This window comes from Tachyglossus aculeatus, chromosome 12, assembly GCF_015852505.1.
Source record: "Tachyglossus aculeatus isolate mTacAcu1 chromosome 12, mTacAcu1.pri, whole genome shotgun sequence".
Taxonomy (NCBI): Eukaryota; Metazoa; Chordata; class Mammalia; order Monotremata; family Tachyglossidae; genus Tachyglossus; species Tachyglossus aculeatus.
In genome coordinates, this window is record NC_052077.1 from 12,127,842 (window position 1) to 12,148,002 (window position 20,161).

Consider the following 20,161-nt stretch of genomic DNA (forward strand, 5'->3'; position numbering starts at 1 on the left):
TCTCAATTCCTGCAAATGAGTTTTAGAAACACATTTCTAATCAGACAAGAAAATGCAGCCATTGCGCATTAGATCCCAAATCCAATTTAAGCCACATGCTTCCCACTGAATTAATCTGTTTCAGTGGAGAGGGACATTATCTAGATTGGATTTTTGCTATTCCTTGTAGTGGTATAATAATAAATTGGGAAATATTGTTCAGTAGTGTCTATTAGGAGCAAGATTTTAATGCTGGCCTCGTTTGAATTACACATAATTGTTACTGTTTTCAAATTACTCATTTTCCTCGAATCTTCTAAGTTAAACTTCAAGGGGTTTCTCTTCTTCAGGTTGTGGGATTTGATGAATAACAATTCCATCCCTACCTATACAAAGTGTGGAGGGATTATATATTCATCTTTTTCGTTTCATTTTCACACAATGGATAGGATATTACTCCCAGCAGTAGTATTTTTGATAATGAAGGACCACTAGGTATATAATGTATTCCAGTAGATTGCAAAAAGCATCTCATCATTTTTCAAAATGACCTTTTTTTTTACCTTCCATAATTTCCTATTGAAAAAATAGTCAGTGTTCAATCAGAGGCCAGCAGAGTCCCTTAATTCTGATTGGGACCCGTGCTGAAGAATGCTCTCTCACTCATCTTGAGCCAGGTTTTCCCTTTTCACACTTCCACCCCTCACCTTCCCTTCCCAACTGGTCCCAATAAACAGTCCCCTCAGTAATTGCTTTCACATCCCATTCGCGGGATGTACTGTGAAATTGTCAAGAGATCACTTGGAAGTGACTTCTATTAAAAGTGATTTGGGGTTATTGTTGGGTAGCTAGTGCAGATTTTGGATCCTTTGTTGTCCTTCCTTGACCCTCCTTATTCTGCAAACAAATTTGGGACAGACTTTACCCACGGTTCCGGGTCCTGGCTTTATTGAGATGGTCAGCCTTATTTTGTAATTCAAGGCAGCGTGGCTCAGTGGAAAGGGCACGGGCTTGGGCCACTTGTCTGCTGTGTGGCCTTGGGCAAGTCACTTAACTTTTCTGTGTCTCTGTTACCTCATCTGTAAAATGGGGATTAAGACTGAGCCCCACATGGGACAACCTGAATTCCTTATATGTACCCCAATGCTTAGAACAGTGTTTGGCACATAGTAAGACTTAACAAATTCCATAATAATTATTATTCCATCCCACTCTACTCAATACTAAATCTCCCCCTGTGTTTTCCTTTTTCTTATTCTACAAGGTCCAAGTAATTGTCTCTCTATCCCTTGAGCTTTGGGGATTTAGTACAGAATAGTGAGTCTGGTTTGGTGTCCTTTCCCTGGTGCCTATGCTAATTTCATTTAAAACTGTTCAGTCCATGTTTCCCCACTCCTCAAGAACCTCCAGTGGTTGCCCATCCACCTCTGCATCAAGCAGAAACACCTCACCATTGGTTTTAAAGCACTCAATCATCTTGTCCCTTCCCTCCTTACATCCCTGATTTCCTAGTAAGACCCAGCCTTGACACTTCAGTCCTCTAATACAACCCTATTCACTGCACCTCAATCTCATCTATCCTCCTGCAGACCCCTCAGCCACATCCTACCTCTGGCTCGGTACTCCCTCCTTCACACCTGACAGACAATCCCTCTTCCCACCTTCAAAACCTTACTAAAATCACATCTGCTCCAAGAGGCCTTCCTCATCTAAACCCTCATTTCTTCCTCTCCCACTCCCTTCTGCATCACCTTTTATTCACCTCAAGTTCAGCTCCATAACACTTACATACAGAGCCATAATTTATTTATGTTGGCGGCTGTCTCCCCGTTTAGACTGTCAGCTTCTTCTGGGCAGAGAACGTGTCTGCCAACTCTGTTTTACTGTACTCTCCCGAGCACTTAGTAATAATAATAATGATGGCATTTGTTAAGTGCTTACAATGTGCAAAGCACTATTCTAAGCACTGGGGAGGATACAAGGTGATCAGGTTGTCCCACGTGGGGCTCACAGCCTTCATCCCCATTTTACAGAGGAGGGAACTGAGGCACAGAGAAGTTAAGTGACTTGCCCAAAATCACACAGCTGACAAGTGGCGGAGCCGGGATTAGAACCCATGACCTCTGACTCCCAAGCCCGTGCTCTTTCCACTGAGCCATGCTGCAGAGTGATTGGCACACAGTAAGCTCTCAGCAAATACAACTGATTGATATAACGCCATGACGACTGTTGCCTTGATTTCCAGTGAGCAGATGATCCCTCCTGGATATTCCTTGGATTGGGTTTAGGTCCAACATATTGAACATCTAGAGGGCTCAGAAACCTCCTGCTCTAAGGGTTAATCATCAGTTATTGGCACCTATTGGGTGTTTACCATAGGCAAACACTGTGCTAAGCACTGGGGGTAATTGTCAGGTGAACAAGATGTTGTAAGAATTGCATTGTTAACAAGGTGAATCATTCAGATATGGGCCCCTCTCCACACAGGGCTCAAAGTCTATGCTGGGGAAAACTAATGTATTGGACAATAACAAATTGCAAAGTCTAGGTTACAGGTAATGTTAAAATAAACAATTAAACACTATTTGAAGAGGGCAGTCCTTGCCTTCTTATCACTCCATGCATCTGTCCTTAGTTCTTCACAAAGTACCAAGACATAATAGGCCATGGAGACTTTGTTTAAGGGCAGCATCCCTCTTTCTCCTGTGATGGACCATGCTAAGATACATTCCAGTGATCCATCCTTGGCATGTACCACTGTGGAAAAGGGGGTCCTTCTTTGAGTTGTGCTGCTCTAATAGCTAAAGTGCTACAACTTTCATTATGGAAAAAACTCAATTAATATTCCTCATTGGCCTCCAAGTCCTCTGGCGTGACTTGTTCAACAATGTTCAGTCGGCAAACTGTCAAGGGGAGCTTTGGGTCCCTTACCTTGGTCACTGGTCAAAAATACAGATAGACATATTGACTAATTAATCCTTACCTTTCCCCCAGTTAATTGTTGTAGCTTGGGTGAAAATCCTAAATTTATTAACCATCATTATGCGATATGGATAAAGAACTCTGACCATTTGTCCAAATGGGGAGGTATTCATCTCCCTAAGCAGTGTAAGCCCTTTTTTTAAGCTGGCTGAGCTCAGTACCTCTGTCATATTATGTGCAACTAAACAGTTAAAGCACCTTTCAGAACAATGCAAGTAGTTAATAATAATAATAATAATGACATTTATTAAGCACTTACTATGTGCAAAGCATTGTTCTAAGCACTGGGGAGGTTACAAGGTGATCAGATTGTCCCACGGGGGGCTCACAGTCTTCATCCCCATTTTACAGATGAGGGAACTGAGGCATAGGGAAGTTGTGACTTGCCCAAAGTCACACAGCTGACAATAGGCAGATCCAGGATTTGAACCCATGACCTCTGACTCCAAAGTCCGTGCTCTTTTCCACTGAGCCACGTTGCTCCTCTAGTTCCAATATTAGTCCTGAAAGAGTTTTACCAGCTTCTCCTACCCCTAATCTATTGAAATATACAGCTCCATCTGGTCACCACTTCTCCTGTGCTTCTGAGGGCAAGTGATACTGGGGAGGCAACATGGAGGTAGGCATGTTCCTCCCCAGGCAAACAACAATAATAATGATGGCATTTATTAAGCACTTACTATGTGCAAATCACTGTTCTAAGCACTGGGGAGGTTACAAGGTGATCAGGTTGTCCCACGTGGGGCTCACCGTCTTCATCCCCATTTTACAGATGAGGTAACTGAGGCACAGAGAAGTTAAGTGACTTGCCCAAAGTCACACAGCTAAGTGGCAGAGTTGGCATTTGAACCCATGACCTCTGACTCCAAAGCCCGGACTCTTTCCACTGAGCCTCACTGCTTCATAGAGCCCCACAATCTCACGCAGAAGGGAGTGACTTTGAGATGGGGGCAGGATTAAGGTGAAGTTGGGAGATGGCAGCCTGGTCTAGTGGATAGAGCATGGGACTTGGACTTATGCTATTGTAAGGACTCTGATTAAAAAAAATCCTATTGCGGGGATGTAGATCCACATCCATGTATTGAGTTATGTGAGGTCCCAACTGCTGGAAGGTGTTCAGGTGAGCTCCACAGGGGTGGTGGCCGGGAGGAATCCAAGGTGACTTCAACTTGTCTCCTCACACCCGACACCTGGTATGACTTTCATCTTTAAATCCTCAGCTCCGTCGAGTTGATTCTGACCTCTAATGACTCCATGGACGCACCCTCTTCAGAATTTCTCATCTTCTGTCATAAAGTCACTCTGGGATATGTATCCATAGAGATTTCTTGGGAAAGATACAGAAGTGGTTTACCATTGCCTTCCTCTGCTCAGTAAAAACTTGAGCCGCTACCGTTGTCTTTGATCGATGTTCCGATCACTTGATCATCTGCCTTTGACCCTTTCTCATGAAGCTGCTGCCCAGCACAGGTGAACTGACTTTGACTTTACCTTTAGGAAATTTTATGCTTCAAGAAATATTTTTGTTAGGGTGTACACGTATGTGGGTGTGTGTACACAGTTAGCAGGTAATTTCATGAGAGGCACTCATTTTGCTTTTGAGCTCGAAAGATATTTTGAATAATAATAATAATGGCATTTGTTAAGCACTTACTATGTGCAAAGCACTGTTCTAAGCGCTGGAGGGGGGATACAAGGTGATCAGGTTGCCCCACGTGGGGCTCACAGTCTTCATCCCCATTTTACAGATGAGGGAACTGAGGCTCAGAGAAATTAAGTGACTTGCCCAAAGTCACACAGCTGACAAGTGGTGGAGCCGGGATTAGAACCCATGACCTCTGACTCCCGAGCCTGGGCTCTTTCCATGGAGCCATGCTGCTTCTCCATAATAAAAGCTTTGTTATGTCACGAGGAAATGAGAAAGACAAGTGACCAACTCGGTCAATAAATCAAACATATTGAGTGCTTTCTATATGAAGAGCACTATACTAAGCGCTTGGGAGAGTATAACACAACAGTATAACAGACACATGCCCTGCCCAAAATGAGCTTACAGCTCCAGGGTCATTACCCCAGAAAACACATTCAAAAAAGTAAACTGAAGAGCAACACCCTGCTGCTTCCTTATCCCTGGCACTTGAAACGGGACTCCCCCTTTCATTTTGCCCAAGTTTTTATCTGGGACTTGAAAATTCCCAATTTCACACCCATAATGACTCTGCACCACGTCTCTATGGGGAATAGAGGCCTCTTTCTAAGGGCTATTTCTGTAGCAATTCCAGTTACTAATTAACATTTCCATTATGATATTTGAGTCACGTATAATTTGCTTTAGGATTTATTATCTTGATAAGCTTGACCTACTGAACCTTCCAGATCTATTACTGTCAGCTTTCACCATAATTATCGGCAAGTACACCATGTGCCACATCGACACTGCTGTTGTTCTTTTTCTTTTCGCTAAAACCATCATTGCACTCTTTATCACAGAATTAGTTGACATGATAAATTCTTTTAGGCTAGACACTGTCTTGTCCATCTTTTTAATACCCTCCTTGTTCATTATAAGTGCCTGTAGTCATTCAGCCTAATGAAAGGCTCCTCAAATCAAGTCTGATTACCACTCTAATGTTTTCCAGGCATGCTTGGTGATGGGTTTGGCATATGAAACAATTTCCTACCGTAATAAAACTAATTAAAGTAGACAGTCATCCCCACACCACTCTCTAATGAATTATAATGAGCTCATTAATCTAACCACTCGCCCTCAAAAAAATCCATGGGTTGAACTTCTTGGTTCTGTACGAAAAGAATTCTGGTCCTGAAAAATGTACCATTCTTGTGGATTGAGAGGGTTTCCTATACATTTTACTGAAATTGGAAATGGAGGAAATGAGCTGTAAATGAAATATTTAGCTTCAAAGTTTGGCCAGGATTCTTGGTTGAATTTTTTTTTTTAATGTACTTCGGACGTGCCAGGCATTGTACTAAACACTGGAGTTAGATACAAGCTAATCAGGTTGGTCACAATCCGTGTCCCACATGGGGCTCACAGTCTTACAGATGAGGTAGCTGAGGCTCAGAGAAGTTAAGTGATTTGCCCAAGGTCACACAGCAAACAAGTGGCACAGCTGGGATTAGAACCCAGGTCCTTCTTACTCCCAGATCCATGCTCTATCCACTAGGCCATGTTGCTTCTTTGTATAGTTGCTAGTGCTCTCTGGGGCACAGTGAATATTAGTAATAGATTTTGTATGATTATATCTGCTTTTCCAAATTGGGTAAGGCATTATGCCATATTTTTCTTTTGAATTTCAAGCATCCCATTTCCTATAAATGAACTGCATAAGAACCAGAAAGGGGAATGAGATTGCCCATTAAAATGCAGCCTGATTGAAATCTCCTGAGGACTTCTTAATAAGGCCCCTGCTAAAGTGGACTCCCATAACTCATTGGTATTGGAAGCAAAAATTGGTCTTTTTTATGTTATTAAGTGCTTACTATGGGTCCAACCCTGTTCTAAGCACTGGGCTAGATACAAGTTAATTAGGTTGGACATAAACCCAATCGTGCTTAAGGCTCACTGTCGAAGTAGAGGGTGAATAGTAGAACTGAGGCACAGAGACTTGACCAAAAATACACCCTGAGAAATTTGCAGAGCCTGGATTAGAACCCAAGTCCCAGGTCTGTGCTTTTTCCACCAGGCCAAGAAATGTCTCTTTGTATGTCCCAATTCTGTATGGAGAAACATCTCCGGTTCTGAGTAAGATCACTCCTCTGTTTCATTGACTTGTTGAAATTCTTCAGAATCTATTTCCTGGAAGGAAGAGTGATTTGTAACACGTATTTTATTGTAGGAGTACAGAGAAATGCAAATTTTCACCTAACTCTAAAACGCTCTGTGTGGAATTTAGGAAATTCTGAATTAGTTGTTACACGCGGAATACTAGGAATTTATATTTCCCCATTTATTTGGTCACTCAGGTTACTATGAAGTAGAGCTATTTTCATGCATGAAAAAAGAGCTAGATATTGCCTTTTTTAAATTAGAGAAGCAAATACATATCAATTTTCCATAAATTCAAGATTAGATTCATTCAATCATATTTATTGAGCGCTTACTGTGTGCAGAGCACTGTACTAAGCACTCGGAAAATACAAGTCGGCAACATAATATCAATCTAATGCATAATGCTTTTGAACCATAGTGTTATTTAATATTTTAAATAAACAAGTGTATCAAATTATTATTACTATTATTTTTCTTTATGTTTAAGCACTTATTATGAGTAGAGGGTGAATAGTAGAACTGAGGCACAGAGACTTGACCAAAAACACACACCGAGAAATTTGCAGAGCCAGGATTAGAACCCAACTCCCAGGTCTGTGCTTTTTCCACCAGGCCAAGAAATGTTTTTTAGTATGTTCCAATTCTGTATGGAGAAACATCTCCGGTTCTGAGTAAGATCACTCTGTTTAATTGACTTGTTGAAATTCTTCAGAATCTATTTCCTGGAAGGAAGAGTGATTTGTAACACGTATTTTATTGTAGGAGTACAGAGAAATGCAAGTTTTCACCTAACTCTAAAACGCCCTGTGTGGAATTTAGGAAATTCTGAATTAGTTGTTAAACGCGGAATACTAGGAATTTCTATTTCCCCATCTATTTGGTCACTCAAGTTACTATGAAGTAAAGCTATTTTCATGCATGAAAAAAGAGCTAGATATTGCCTTTTTTAAATTAGAGAAGCAAATACATATCTATTAATTTCCCACAAATTCAAAGATTAGAGTCATTCAAGCACTTAGTACAGTGCTCTGCACACAGTAAGCACTCAATAAATACGATTGATTGATTCAATCATATTTATTGAGCGCTTACTGTGTGCAGAGCACTGCACTAAGCACTTGGAAAATACAAATTGGCAACATAATATCAGTCTAATGCATAATGCCTTTGAACCATAGTGTCATTTAATATTTTAAATAAACAAGTGTATCAAATTATTATCATTACTATTATTTCTTTATGTTTAAGCACTTATTATGAGTCAAGCCATGATCTAATCAGTTAATCAGGTTAAACACAGCCTCTGTCCCACATATGGCTGATAGTCTAAGTAGGAGGGAAATAAGTATTGAACCCCCATTTTACACTTTTGGAAACCGAGGCCCAGAGAAGTTAATTGACTTGCCCACAGTCGCACAGCAAGCAGTTGGCAGAGCCAGGATTAGAACCCAGGTCCCTTTGCTCTCAGGGCTGTGCTCTTTTAACTAGGCCATGCTGCTTCTCTAGAGAACTTTTCTAATTAACGTTGAAACATGAAGTCTCATTATTAAATGAACAAATTTAACTTATTGAAGTCAAAGTTTGGGGAATTCAGTTTAATTGAATATTTTTTGGCACTTGGGAAGTACAAGTTGGCAACATATAGAGACGGCCCCTATCCAACAACGGGCTCACAGTCTAGAAGGGGGAGACAGACAACAAAACAAAACATAGTAATAAAATAAATAGAATAGTAAATATGTACAAGTAAAATAGAGTAATGAATCTGTACAAACATATATACAGGTGCTGTGGGGAGGGGAAGGAGTAGGGTGGGGGGGATGGGGAGGGGGAGAGGAATGGGGGGGCTCAGTGTGGGAAGGCCTCCTGGAGGAGGTGAGCTCTCAATAGGGCTTTGAAGGGAGGAAAAGAGCTAGCTTGGCGGATGTGCGGAAGGAGGGCATTCCAGGCCAGGAAGAGGACGTTCATTCCTTCATTCCATCGTATTTATTGAGCGCTTACTGTGTGCAGAGCATTGTACTAAGCGCTTGAGAAGTACAAGTTGGCAACATATAGCCAACAACGGGCTCACAGTTTAGAAGGGGGAGACAGGCAACAAAACAAAACATGTGCCCAGGTGTCAAGTCGTCAGAACAAAAAGAATTAGAGCTAAATGCACGTCATTAACCAGTGGAAGTTTTTGAGGAGTGGGGACTGTGGAAGGAGTGAATTTTCAGAAAAATGTTTCAGGCAGCAAAGTGACATAGGGACTGGAGAAGTAGAGACAGCAGTTTGGGTGGGGTAGAAGGGGCAGATTTTAGAGTTGTCGGGAAGACAGATCCGATAAGATTTCATGACTGAGCGGGTAGGTGAGTTAAAAGCGAGAGATGAGTCACGGATAAAACCAAGGTCATGGGTTTGTAAGATGGTGGTGGTGTCAACAGTAAAGTGATAGGAGGGAGACACCATGACGTAAGGCCGGTTCCCCTTTATAACCCTTAACCAAGTGCTTAGTACAGTGCTCTGCACTCAGTAAGTGCTCGGTACATACCCTTGATTTGATAGGGAAAGTGTTCTTTAAGTCCACTCTGTTGGCATGGTGTTTTAATTCTGTTTCAGCCAAAGTCCAGATTTTGGGGAGGGAGGTCAGAGGATATGGGTGTAGAAGTGCCCCCCAGGAGGGATGGTTAGGGCATGTTACTGGGAGCCTGAGGCAGGAGGATTCAGATCTGGGAGGCCATTAACCAATCAGAAAATTCCTGGGAGGATTTGGGGAGAATAACTTTTTCCTTTTGGGCAGATGTTGGGTCATTGTGGTTGCAGTTGCTGTGTGGGCAACTTAGCGATCACTTTTCTTCCTCATGTCATCCCACACTAACAATAAATAGATTTAAGTGGTCATACGATATTTAGGATGAAGCTCAGCATTGTCATTCGGCGTTATGATTTAGTATGGTAAAATTATTTCCCTGAGGAGACTCCATTGTTACATTGTGGGCACTACAAGTTAAAGGTTTCGAAGACTTGAAAATCATATCCCCTTCTAGATCATTAATTCCTCGTGGTTAGTGATCGTTGTAACCTACTCTACCATATTGTGCTGTCTCAAGTGGTTAATACAATGCTCTAGACACAGTAAGCGCTCAGTAAATACCATTGATTAATAAGGATAGTATTCTTTAAACCCACTCTGTTGGCATGGCTGTGTTTACTGAATTTCAATTTATAATAATAATAACAATAATAATAACAAATGGTATTTGCTCATGGCTCAGTGGAAAGAGCCCGGGCTTTAGAGTCAGAGGTCATGGGTTCTAATTCCAGCTCTGCCACTTGTCAGCTGTGTGACTTTGGGCAAGTCACTTAACTTCTCTGTGCCTCAGTTCCCTCATCTGTAAAATTGGAATGAAGACTGTGAACCCCACAGGGGGCAACCTGATCACCTTGTAACATCCCCAGCACTTAGAACAGTGCTTTGCACATAGTAAGCGCTTATTAAATGCCATCATTATCATTATTATTATTACTATGTGCCAAGCGCTGAACAAAGTGCTGGGGTAGATACAAAATAATCAGGTCAGACGCAGTTCCTGTCCCACATGGGGCTCACAGCCTAAAAGGGAGGAAGAACAGGTATTTAATCTGCATTTTATAGGTGAGAAAACGGAGGCACAAAGGAGTTAAGTGACTTGTCCAAGGTCTCACAGCATGCACGTGGCAGAACTGAGATTAGATCCCAGGTTCTTTGACTTTCAGGACTGCGCTCTTTCCTAGGCCACAATTCTTCTCGCCTGTTAGTGTATCCACATATGTGCCTGACCTGGGTTCTAATCCTTGCCCCGCCACTTGCCAGCTATATGACCTTAACTCCTCTGTGCCTCAGTTCCCTCATCTGCATAATGGGAATTCAATAGCTGTTCTCTCTCCTACTTAGGCTGTTGCGTCCCATGTCGGACCTGATTATTTTGTATCTACCCCAGCACTTAATACAGTGCTTGACACGAAGTAAATGCTTAATAAATACCATTATTTAATGTATACTGCAATATCTACAATATTCCTCAAGGTGCCAATAGTGTCTCAATAATGTTCCCAACATACCTCCTCTATCAGAGTGAAGATATACTTGGTTGGAAGACTTGTGTCTTCCTTTTTCTCTTGTTCTCTGTGATCTACTTATTTTTGGTATTTCCTTCATCAATTGAAGAAGTGTCCAATAACGCAGCTAAATGGTATTTCTCTCATGTTATTTTGTTTGAATAGAACAATGAGATTTTATGACCATCTGTTCCCCCAGCAAAATAATAGGAGCTTGACAATACATTCCGTAAAAAGCTTTAAAGATTCCCGCACTAACAGAAAAAGACCTAAACCCAGGGAGCTATTCCCATTCCTGAATAATTGCCTTTGGGTGCATTAACATGCTTGTCCTACACACTAGAATATGTTATTGAAAACTATTTCACCTGGTAGAGGACAATAGCATTTCACTACTCAGATATAGCTATCTCCCACTGGGGGAAACTGTCTTTTCTTACCAGGAGCCAAATGAAAGGGCTATGTCTTTGATGCCTCTTTTTGCTGCTTTTTAGGATACGATAAAGGATGAATGTTCCAGCCTGAAACTGCAGCTGAAAGAACGGGATGAACTCATTGCCCAGCTGCAGAAGGAACTGGTAAGTGAGACCAACATTGGTCCAGCAGTTTATACTTTATACCAACTGTATTCATTGAATCCATCCATTAATGTATCAATCAACTGATTGATTGCTACATATATATGCAGCTGCCCTCTAGCCAGTTGTTTAGATCAATGGTAGTAACTCGTCGTTTGCCTCTCTGGAAAGGCTGAAAGCCGTATTGAGGGTGAGAGTAACTGTTTTACGAGATGATGTTGACAGTAGTAAACATTAAGCACAAAAATGGCTTTAACCGTTTTCATTTTTCTACAAAATCGTTCAGTCCATGTCTCCCCACTTCTCAAGAACCTCCAATGGCTGCCCATCCACCTCCGCATCAGAGAAACTCATTACCATCGGCTTTAAAGAACTCATTCACCTTGCCCCTCTTCTTCCTTACCTCCCTGATTCCTACTGCAAGCCAGCCCAAACACACTTCACTCCTCAAATGCCAACCTACTCACTATGTTTCAGTCTCATCTATCTCACTGCTTACCCCTTGCCCACATCCTGCATCCATCCTCTTCATATCTGACGGATGATCCCCCCCACCACCTTCAAAGAATTATTAAGGTCACATTTCCAAGAAGCCTTCCCGATTAAGCTCTCTTAAGCTTAACAAATACCATAAAACAACAACAAAAAAAGCCATCATTATTATTATGTAATTATCATCCTCATCATTTCATGGCGTTTGCATATAAAATACTACAGGCTATCTGGGTGCTAGAAAGATGTGTTTCCCTACAACATTGCATTGATCACCAGTTCTTCTGATGCTTTATTGTGGAAAAACTCCCTTCCCCATTGTCAGTGTCTGAAAACAACTGTGAGACAGCAGTAATTTGGGTGATGGTTACCTATTTGGCTCTATTAAGAGGTGATGTATGATATAATTCTATCTAAAATTAAATGAGAAAATAGGATCCAGGGACCATCAAACATCTGAAGCAGTAATAGTGTAACAGCTGAACTGAGAAGATGCGTTATTGACTAATAGCCACTTTGCTACTGCAGAATTAATCTTTGTTTATGCAGTGTATTATAGTTTGATCATTATTGGCCCCCGATGTGACTTCAAATATGCCACCTAATTCTCAGAACAATAGCATAATTATATAAAAAGGTGAATCTTATTTGAGGACCCCGAAAAACATCCCTCTAACACCAAAAATGAATCCTTAGCAATTAATATCCCAAGTCCACAGTTCCTATTTATGCAGCTTGCACAATGGCTTATTTTAAATCAGGATTGAAGGGAACTTATGAGCAAGCTGTCAAATCCGAAGATGTAAGAAGCTCGTATTTCAAGCTTCAAAAATTTATGTTGTTTTTGTGCTAGGAATGTTATTAAATAGAATGCCACTGCTACTGACTGTATGTCTAGGAGTCTAGAAGCATACTCACCCAAGAGGATTGAGAATTGATTCGAAGGCAGTTGACTGTGTAGATTACTTAGACTGTCAGCCCCATGTGGGACAGGGGCTCTGTTCAATCAATCAATCGTATTTATTGAGCGTTTACTGTGTGCAGACCCCAGCTCTTAGAATAGTGCTTGACACATAGTAAGTGTTTAACAAATACCATAATAAAAAACCTCAAGAAAGCTTAGGTGATGTAGCCAGTGTTTCTGGCAAACCCTATCCAGGGACCAGTATCTCCTTCAGGAGCACCAAGCTTAATGCTGTTACCAATGGCCTAGTGGCTAGAGCACATGCTTGGGAGTCAGAAGGTCCTGGGTTTGAATCCAAGCTCCACCACTTGTTGGCTGTGTGACCTTGGGCAAGTCACTTCACGTCTCTGTGCCTCAGTTACCTCATCTGTAAAATGGAGGTTAAGACTGTGAGTTCATGCAGGACAGGGATTGTGTCCAACCCAGTTTGCTTGTATTCACACTGGCGGTTACTAGTAAGCACATAGTAAATGTACATAGTAAATGTTCAGGCTGGAACATTCATCCTTTATCGTATCCTAAAAAGCAGCAAAAAGAGGCATCAAAGACATAGCCCTTTCATTTGGCTCCTGGTAAGAAAAGATAGTTTCCCCCAGTGGGAGATAGCTAAATCTGAGTAGTGAAATGCTATTGTCCTCTACCAGGTGAAATAGTTTTCAATAACATATTCTAGTGTGTAGGACAAGCATGTTAATGCACCCAAAGGCAATTATTCAGGAATGGGAATAGCTCCCTGGGTTTAGGTCTTTTTCTGTTAGTGCGGGAATCTTTAAAGCTTTTGCACATAGTAAATTTGCACATAGTAAATGTTTAAGAAATACCGTTATTATCACTCCTGTTACCAGTTTCTGCTACCCAGGCACAGCTAGGCACGAATGCCCAGAAAGTGAAAGACACAGAAAAAACTCAAGATAGCATTTGGGTAACTGACCCAAGCTCCATGAAAAGAAAAGGAAACAAACAAACACATATTCACCAAAGCCACCACGCTTTAGCAGAATCCAACAACCTACATTCAATTGTATTTATTGAGTGCTTACTGTGCGCAGAACACTGTACTAAGTACTTGGAAAGTGGCTACATGGCTCTAGAACCTTGTCCAGTCACTTCTGACTTACCATATGGTTTCACTTAAAAGCCAATCTCAACATCCAGTAGCAGAGCAAGATGCAAGGAAGGATACAATCAGACTATTCATGTGAATCACCAGGAAATTCTCCCATATCAATTGCCAGTGACTGTGATCGAAGGGCTTAAAGTCATCGTTTCAGGAAATCCTATTAGCAGATCTTTGGGCTCTTGAGGCCCAGACATAAAACACAGAATTGAGTGTGTGTCTCTTTACAAACATGGGACGGGGCTATAGACCAACCTCTCAAGAAAGCATAAACCCAACTATAGGTTTTTATGAATAATGCAGAACTTGATGCCTTTAATGATACTGTAGTGCATTATACCCCTTTATGCTGGGCACTATCCATTGAAGTGATCATAATAAATAATGAGTACTGAGTAAATAAATGTGATAATAGTGAAAAATGATTGTGGTATTTGTTAAGCTCTTACTATGTATCAACCACTGTTCTAAGAGCTGGGTTAGATGTAAGTTAATCAGGTCAGAGACAGTCCCTGTCGTGGCTCAGTGGAAAGAGCCCGGGCTTTGGAGTCAGAGGTCATGGGTTCAAATCCCAGCTCCGCCACTGGTCAGCTGTGTGACTTCGGGCAAGTCACTTAACTTCTCTGTGCCTCAGTTCCTTCATCTGTAAAATGGGGAGACAGAGAACAAAACATACTAACAAAATAGAATAAATATGTACAAATAAAAAATTTCCAAGCATCTACTGTATGGTGAACTGAAAGAGGGTATCTTTTAAGAAAGTAGCATAAAATGAATGATTTATAATGTGTTACAATGGTTGGTTGTTGGGAGACCATTGCAACAGATACACTAGCCCAGCAGACATCAACTGAGGGAGGGACTGCTTCTTTTGATCAAAGACTTCACCAGGACCAAGGTACCTGTTGGTATCTGATTCAATCCTTTAAGGAGTGTTTTGCCTATAGTAAAATATAAATGACATTTCAGAAATGCGCCATAACTCCTTTGTCTGTTTTTGTCATTTTTTTTAATAGACCTACAGGCTTTTTTCCCCCCTTTTGACACAAAATGCCACTAGAAATAAAAATAAATGATAATACATTTCCACATCAATTTATGATATTGCCGTGAACTTCCTCTGATTTAAAAGGCATAGTCGTTATGTAGGGGTAATTATGAGCAATTAAATCCTCTTGGTGCAAGTCTCATCACTTTCCAGCTCAACTATTATAGCGGATTTTTACCCGTCTCCTACATGCTGCGGCACATTTGATCTTTCTAAAGCACTAATTCAACTAAATCCCTTCCTTCTTTCAATCACTATCCAATTCTGCTTGCATAAAATAAAATTAATTGCCACTGTATTCAAGGCATTTTTCAATGCGGCCTAATGGAAAGATGGGGCTGAGAGTAAAGAGGATCTGGATTCTAATCTCAGTTCTGCTACTTGCCTGCCATGTGATCTTGCACTAATCAGTTAAGTTTTCTGTGCCTCAGTTTCCTCAAATGAGGATTCAATACCTGTTCTTCTTCCTACTGAGATGATGAGGCCTATGTGGGACAGAGACTGTGTCTGACCTGATTATCTTGTATCTAGCCCTGCGCTTAGTACAGTGCTTGGCTTATAGTAAGCATTCAAGAAATATCATCATCATCCCCAACTGACTTTCTCTTACCTACTCACTCTTTTCTCCGACTGCACCCAAGTGTGTATCTTCAATCATCCCAAACATTTCTTTTAACTATACCTCACATATGTCTCTTCCTTCTCCATTCTTCAACTCATTTCTTACATTTTTCCACATCCCTCAGCTTCACCAAACCCCATCTCTCCCCCTTCTCCAAAGCCCTACTAAAAATTCTCACTAATAATAATAATAATTGTGGTATTTTTTAAGCAGTTTCTATGTGTCAGGCACTGTAAGCCTTGGGCTAGATTCAAGGTAATTGGGTTGGACACCGTCCCAGTCCCATGTGAGGCTCACTGTCTTAACTCCCATTTTCTAGACAAGGTTAGCTGAGGCTCAGAGAAGTAAAATGACTTACCCAAGGTCACACACCAGACAAGTGATGAAGCCGGGATTAGAACCCAGATTCGTGATCTATCCACTAAGTCATGCTACTTCTCACATTCCCTTACTAATTCCCTTAGACATTCGCTTACTAATTTCCCACTTTCTTGTTCTTGACATCCCACCAGCCAACTTAGAACATATACTTAGTTCTGTCTTGGTTATTCAGTTACCCATTTTATCTTTTTTTTTCCCCCACACTTTTTTTCTACCTACTGAATATTCACCAATTTATGTTGGTGTGTCTTTCCAATTAGACTGCAAGATCCTCAAAGTTAAGGATCACATCTTTTATTTCTGTTGCATCTAAACCACACTCTGCACATGGTAGGTACTGAATATAAACTGTAAGTCATGACGATGATGGCAATGCCTTTAGGTAATTCTGTCCACAGTCTGGATGGTTCATCTGGGAAATCATAGCTATCAATCCATCAATGGTATTTATTAAGTGATTATTTTGTGCGGAGCTCTGTGCTAAGCAAATGAGGGAGTGCAACACAATAGAGTTGGTTGAGATTATCAAACAATCAATCAATCGTATTTATTGAGTGCTTACTGTGTGCAGAGCACTGTACTAAGCACTTGGGAAGTACAAGTTGGCAACATATAGAGACTCTCCCTACCCAACAGTGGGCTCACAGTCTAGAAGGGGGAGACAGAGAACAAAACCAAACATATTAACAAAATAAAATAAATAGAATAGATATGTACAAGTAAAATAAATACCCCACAAGGAGCTTCCGATCTTAATATTTTGGAGACTCTCCTGTTCTGTTTGAGAGTTTCAGGGTTCCAAGTAGAGATTGGTTAAACACTGACACGAAACAACTGAGCCAGCCGTTTGACTATTTGGGTACCCGAGACATCCACGGTAGGATGGGAAAACAGAAAGGGCAGTAATTAGATAGGACCTGAAAATCCTTTGGTCAGCTTTCAGGCCAAGTCTCTCACAGATTTATTGAAAAGTCACCCGTCAGCCCCACTCCCTCTTCTTTCACCCCAACTCCATGCTTCTGCTTATAGAGGTGAGGAGAGGTGAAGAGGAGTGTAAATCCCTCCCCCAGGGAAAGATTATTTCCACTGGCATCCCTGCCTCTAGTTTCCACCTACATATAAAGTGACCATTTATTATGCATTTTGAAGGAGATCAAATTTCACTTAGCTTAAAAGTGTTCAAAATTCAAGTTGAATAGTGTTCCATGTTCTTGAAACGCTTAATAAACAATCATTCCTGTTTGATAAAAGAAGCATTTTTTGGGCCTGGATATCATATCGTAAATTCATCTCACAAGTAATTTCCCACTTGCTCTACATTCTATTATAATTTGTGATATTATTTTTTGCCAGTCACTTCATGATGGAATATTGTAGGTTCTGTGATTTGCATAAGAACAGACAGCTGTAAGTACTTTCAAATCCTCTTTCTTCCTCAAATTTAGGAAACATTAGAAACAGAAAAGAAGTAGATTAGGTGTGCTTAAACATCATTAAAGTGTCAGAGTTCTTTTTCTCCCCTTGTAGGGAGAATTAATTGCACAGATTCCAGAAAAGGCTTATCTCAGCAGTAATTACTCTCCAGTCAACTCTGTGAGACAGATGTAGAGTGTGAAAATGACAATATGCTATGATACACAATAGCGATTAGCCTCCAGATCCACACATACGCCAGGACTTCGATGAAAAGCTGCCAAGTAGATACAATCTTTAATATTCTCCAGGTCTTGCCAAGATGATATTGTGTGTTAGTTTAAGTCTTCATCACAAAGCGTTGTCATATTGCAGTGTTTGGCTAGGTATAAATAGGTGGTCATTAGGCCACTGATGCAGAAACACCTACTGCTTCTTATTCAGCTTCTGCCCATGTTTACGGAGTAGATAAAGGACTCCAGAATCGCTTACTGCAGATAACCCTACTTAATGAGGATCCAACCTGAGAACTGAATTTGTCTGGGATAAGCCTGGTGGAAAAAAGCATATTGGACCAAAATCTGCACAACTCTTTGACAGAGGGTATATTTTATGTCCCTAAACTAAATTACTTGCATAGGCCTCTTCACCAGTCTTCCTCCCTCCCACCTCTTTCCCCTACAGTCAGTACCGTATTCTGCTGCCCAGATTATCTTTTTCAGATGTTGTTTAGGGCGCATTGCTTTCTTCTCCAAAATCCACCAATGATCACCCATTCTTCTCTACATAAACCAGAAGCTCCTGGCAATTGACTGTAAGCTTGTTGTGGGCAGGGAACACACCTACCAACTCTGTTATTTTGTACTCTCCCACACACTTAGTGCAGTGCTTTGCTTGCAGTAAGTGCTCAGTTAGTATGATTGACTTAATTGGCTTCCAGTTTAAAAGTCTATATTAAAAGTTATACTAAAAGGCCTGCCCTGGATCCCACTGTACCTTCCAATCATCATCCCATCTACCGGCTCCCATTCTTGTACAGATTTTTTAAATGGGTCATATACATCTCGTAATAGTAATAATAATTATGGTACTTGTTAAGCACTTACTATGTACCAAGCACTGTTTCAAGTGCTGGGGTAGAGACAAGTTAATCAGATTGTATCCACATAGGGCTCACGCTCTTAAAATCCCCATTTTACAGATGAGGTAACTGAGGCACAGAAAAGTTCAATGACTTTCCCAAGGTCACACAGCAAACAAGTGGTTGAGCCAGGATTAAAACCCAGTTCCTTCTGCTCCCAGGCCCGTGCTCTATCCACTGAGCCATGCAGCTTCCCACTTCTCCTGCCTCCACTAATGCACATCTTGACCTGTTATTTTATCGTATTTGTTAAGTGCTCACTATGTGCCAGGTACTACAGTGCTAGGGTAGATACAGGTTAATGAGGTTGAACACAGTTCCTGTCACAAATAGGGCTCACAGTCTTAATCCCCATTTTCTGAGGCACAGAAAAGTGAGGTGACATGCCCAAGGTCACGCAGCAGACAAGTGGCAGAGCCAGGATTTGAACCCAGGGCCTTCTGACTCTCAGACCCATTCTCTATCCACTAGACCATGATGTTTCTCAGTGAAATCTATGTTTCACTCCTTCACTCCATTGAGAAGATACTCACAGAAGCCTATTGGATCCTTTCAAAGATCTCTTGAAATTCCACTTTCACCAGGAAGATTTCCTGAATTATGCATACTGCTCCATATTCCCATTGGACTGGTGAAGTATTTCTTGAAATATCTTAAACTGAGCATATTTGTTAAGGTTTAAAAAAGGAATCATTCATCTGACAGTCTGCCTACTGGACTTCTCAAATTTAGCAATTTAGTTTACTTGAATTGCTAAAGGCGACCACGAGACACATCCAACTGCATTCATCTGATGCAGAACTTGTCTCACTGTTGATTTCTGAGGCTTTACATGCATTAAATGGCACTGACTCAGCTGCCCAGTTGTTGTTTTGAATATTTTTGTGTGTGCTGTACACTAATGCACATGCATATGGCCATATACCACAATAAACACTTGACTTCAGTACACTTCCTCCTTGCCTGCATGTATACACAGTGTAAGCTCCTTGTACCTCTCTTGTACTCCTTAAGTGCTTAATACAGTGCGTGGCATTCGGTCTGATCTCAGTAGGTACCATTGCTACTACTAATAATGATTAATAATAATTATGGTACTTGTTAAGCATTTACTATGTGCCAAGCACTGTTCTAAGCTTTAGGGTAAATAAAAGGTTGAACACAGTCCCTGTCTCACATGGGGCTCACAGTCTTACTCCCTATTTTGCAGATGAGGTAACAGGCACAGAGAAGTTAAGTGACTTGCCCAAGATCATACAGCAGACAGGTGGCAAGGCCTGGATTAGAACCTATGACCTTCTGAATCCCAGACCTGTGCTCCATCCACTATACCAGGCTGCTGCTACTACTACTGCTATGTCTACTATGTCTACTATCACTATATTAGAGAAGGAAAGTGCAACTCGCACCAACAGACCAAATCCTCACTTTCAGAGCCACACGACCACAAACCAGATCTGGGAAAAAGAGGTTTGCCCATCTCTTACATGTTTGTCTCTGTGTCTGCCTGAGTCTCTGCGTCTCTCCTTGTCTATTTCTTTGTGTGTGTTCTTCCTGATTTTATCTCTTTACCTTTC

The 20,161-nt window shown here is 41.1% G+C and overlaps 1 protein-coding gene across 1 annotated transcript in view; it reads left to right on the forward strand.

The window, feature by feature from the left end:
* CCSER1 (coiled-coil serine rich protein 1) overlaps positions 1-20,161 on the forward strand; it is a 430,751-nt gene that overhangs the window by 184,386 nt on the left and 226,204 nt on the right. Inside the window, exon 8 of the mRNA XM_038755278.1 lies at positions 11,323-11,406. Within this exon, the coding sequence (XP_038611206.1) occupies positions 11,323-11,406 (84 nt within the window). The remainder of the gene's footprint in view (positions 1-11,322; positions 11,407-20,161) is intronic.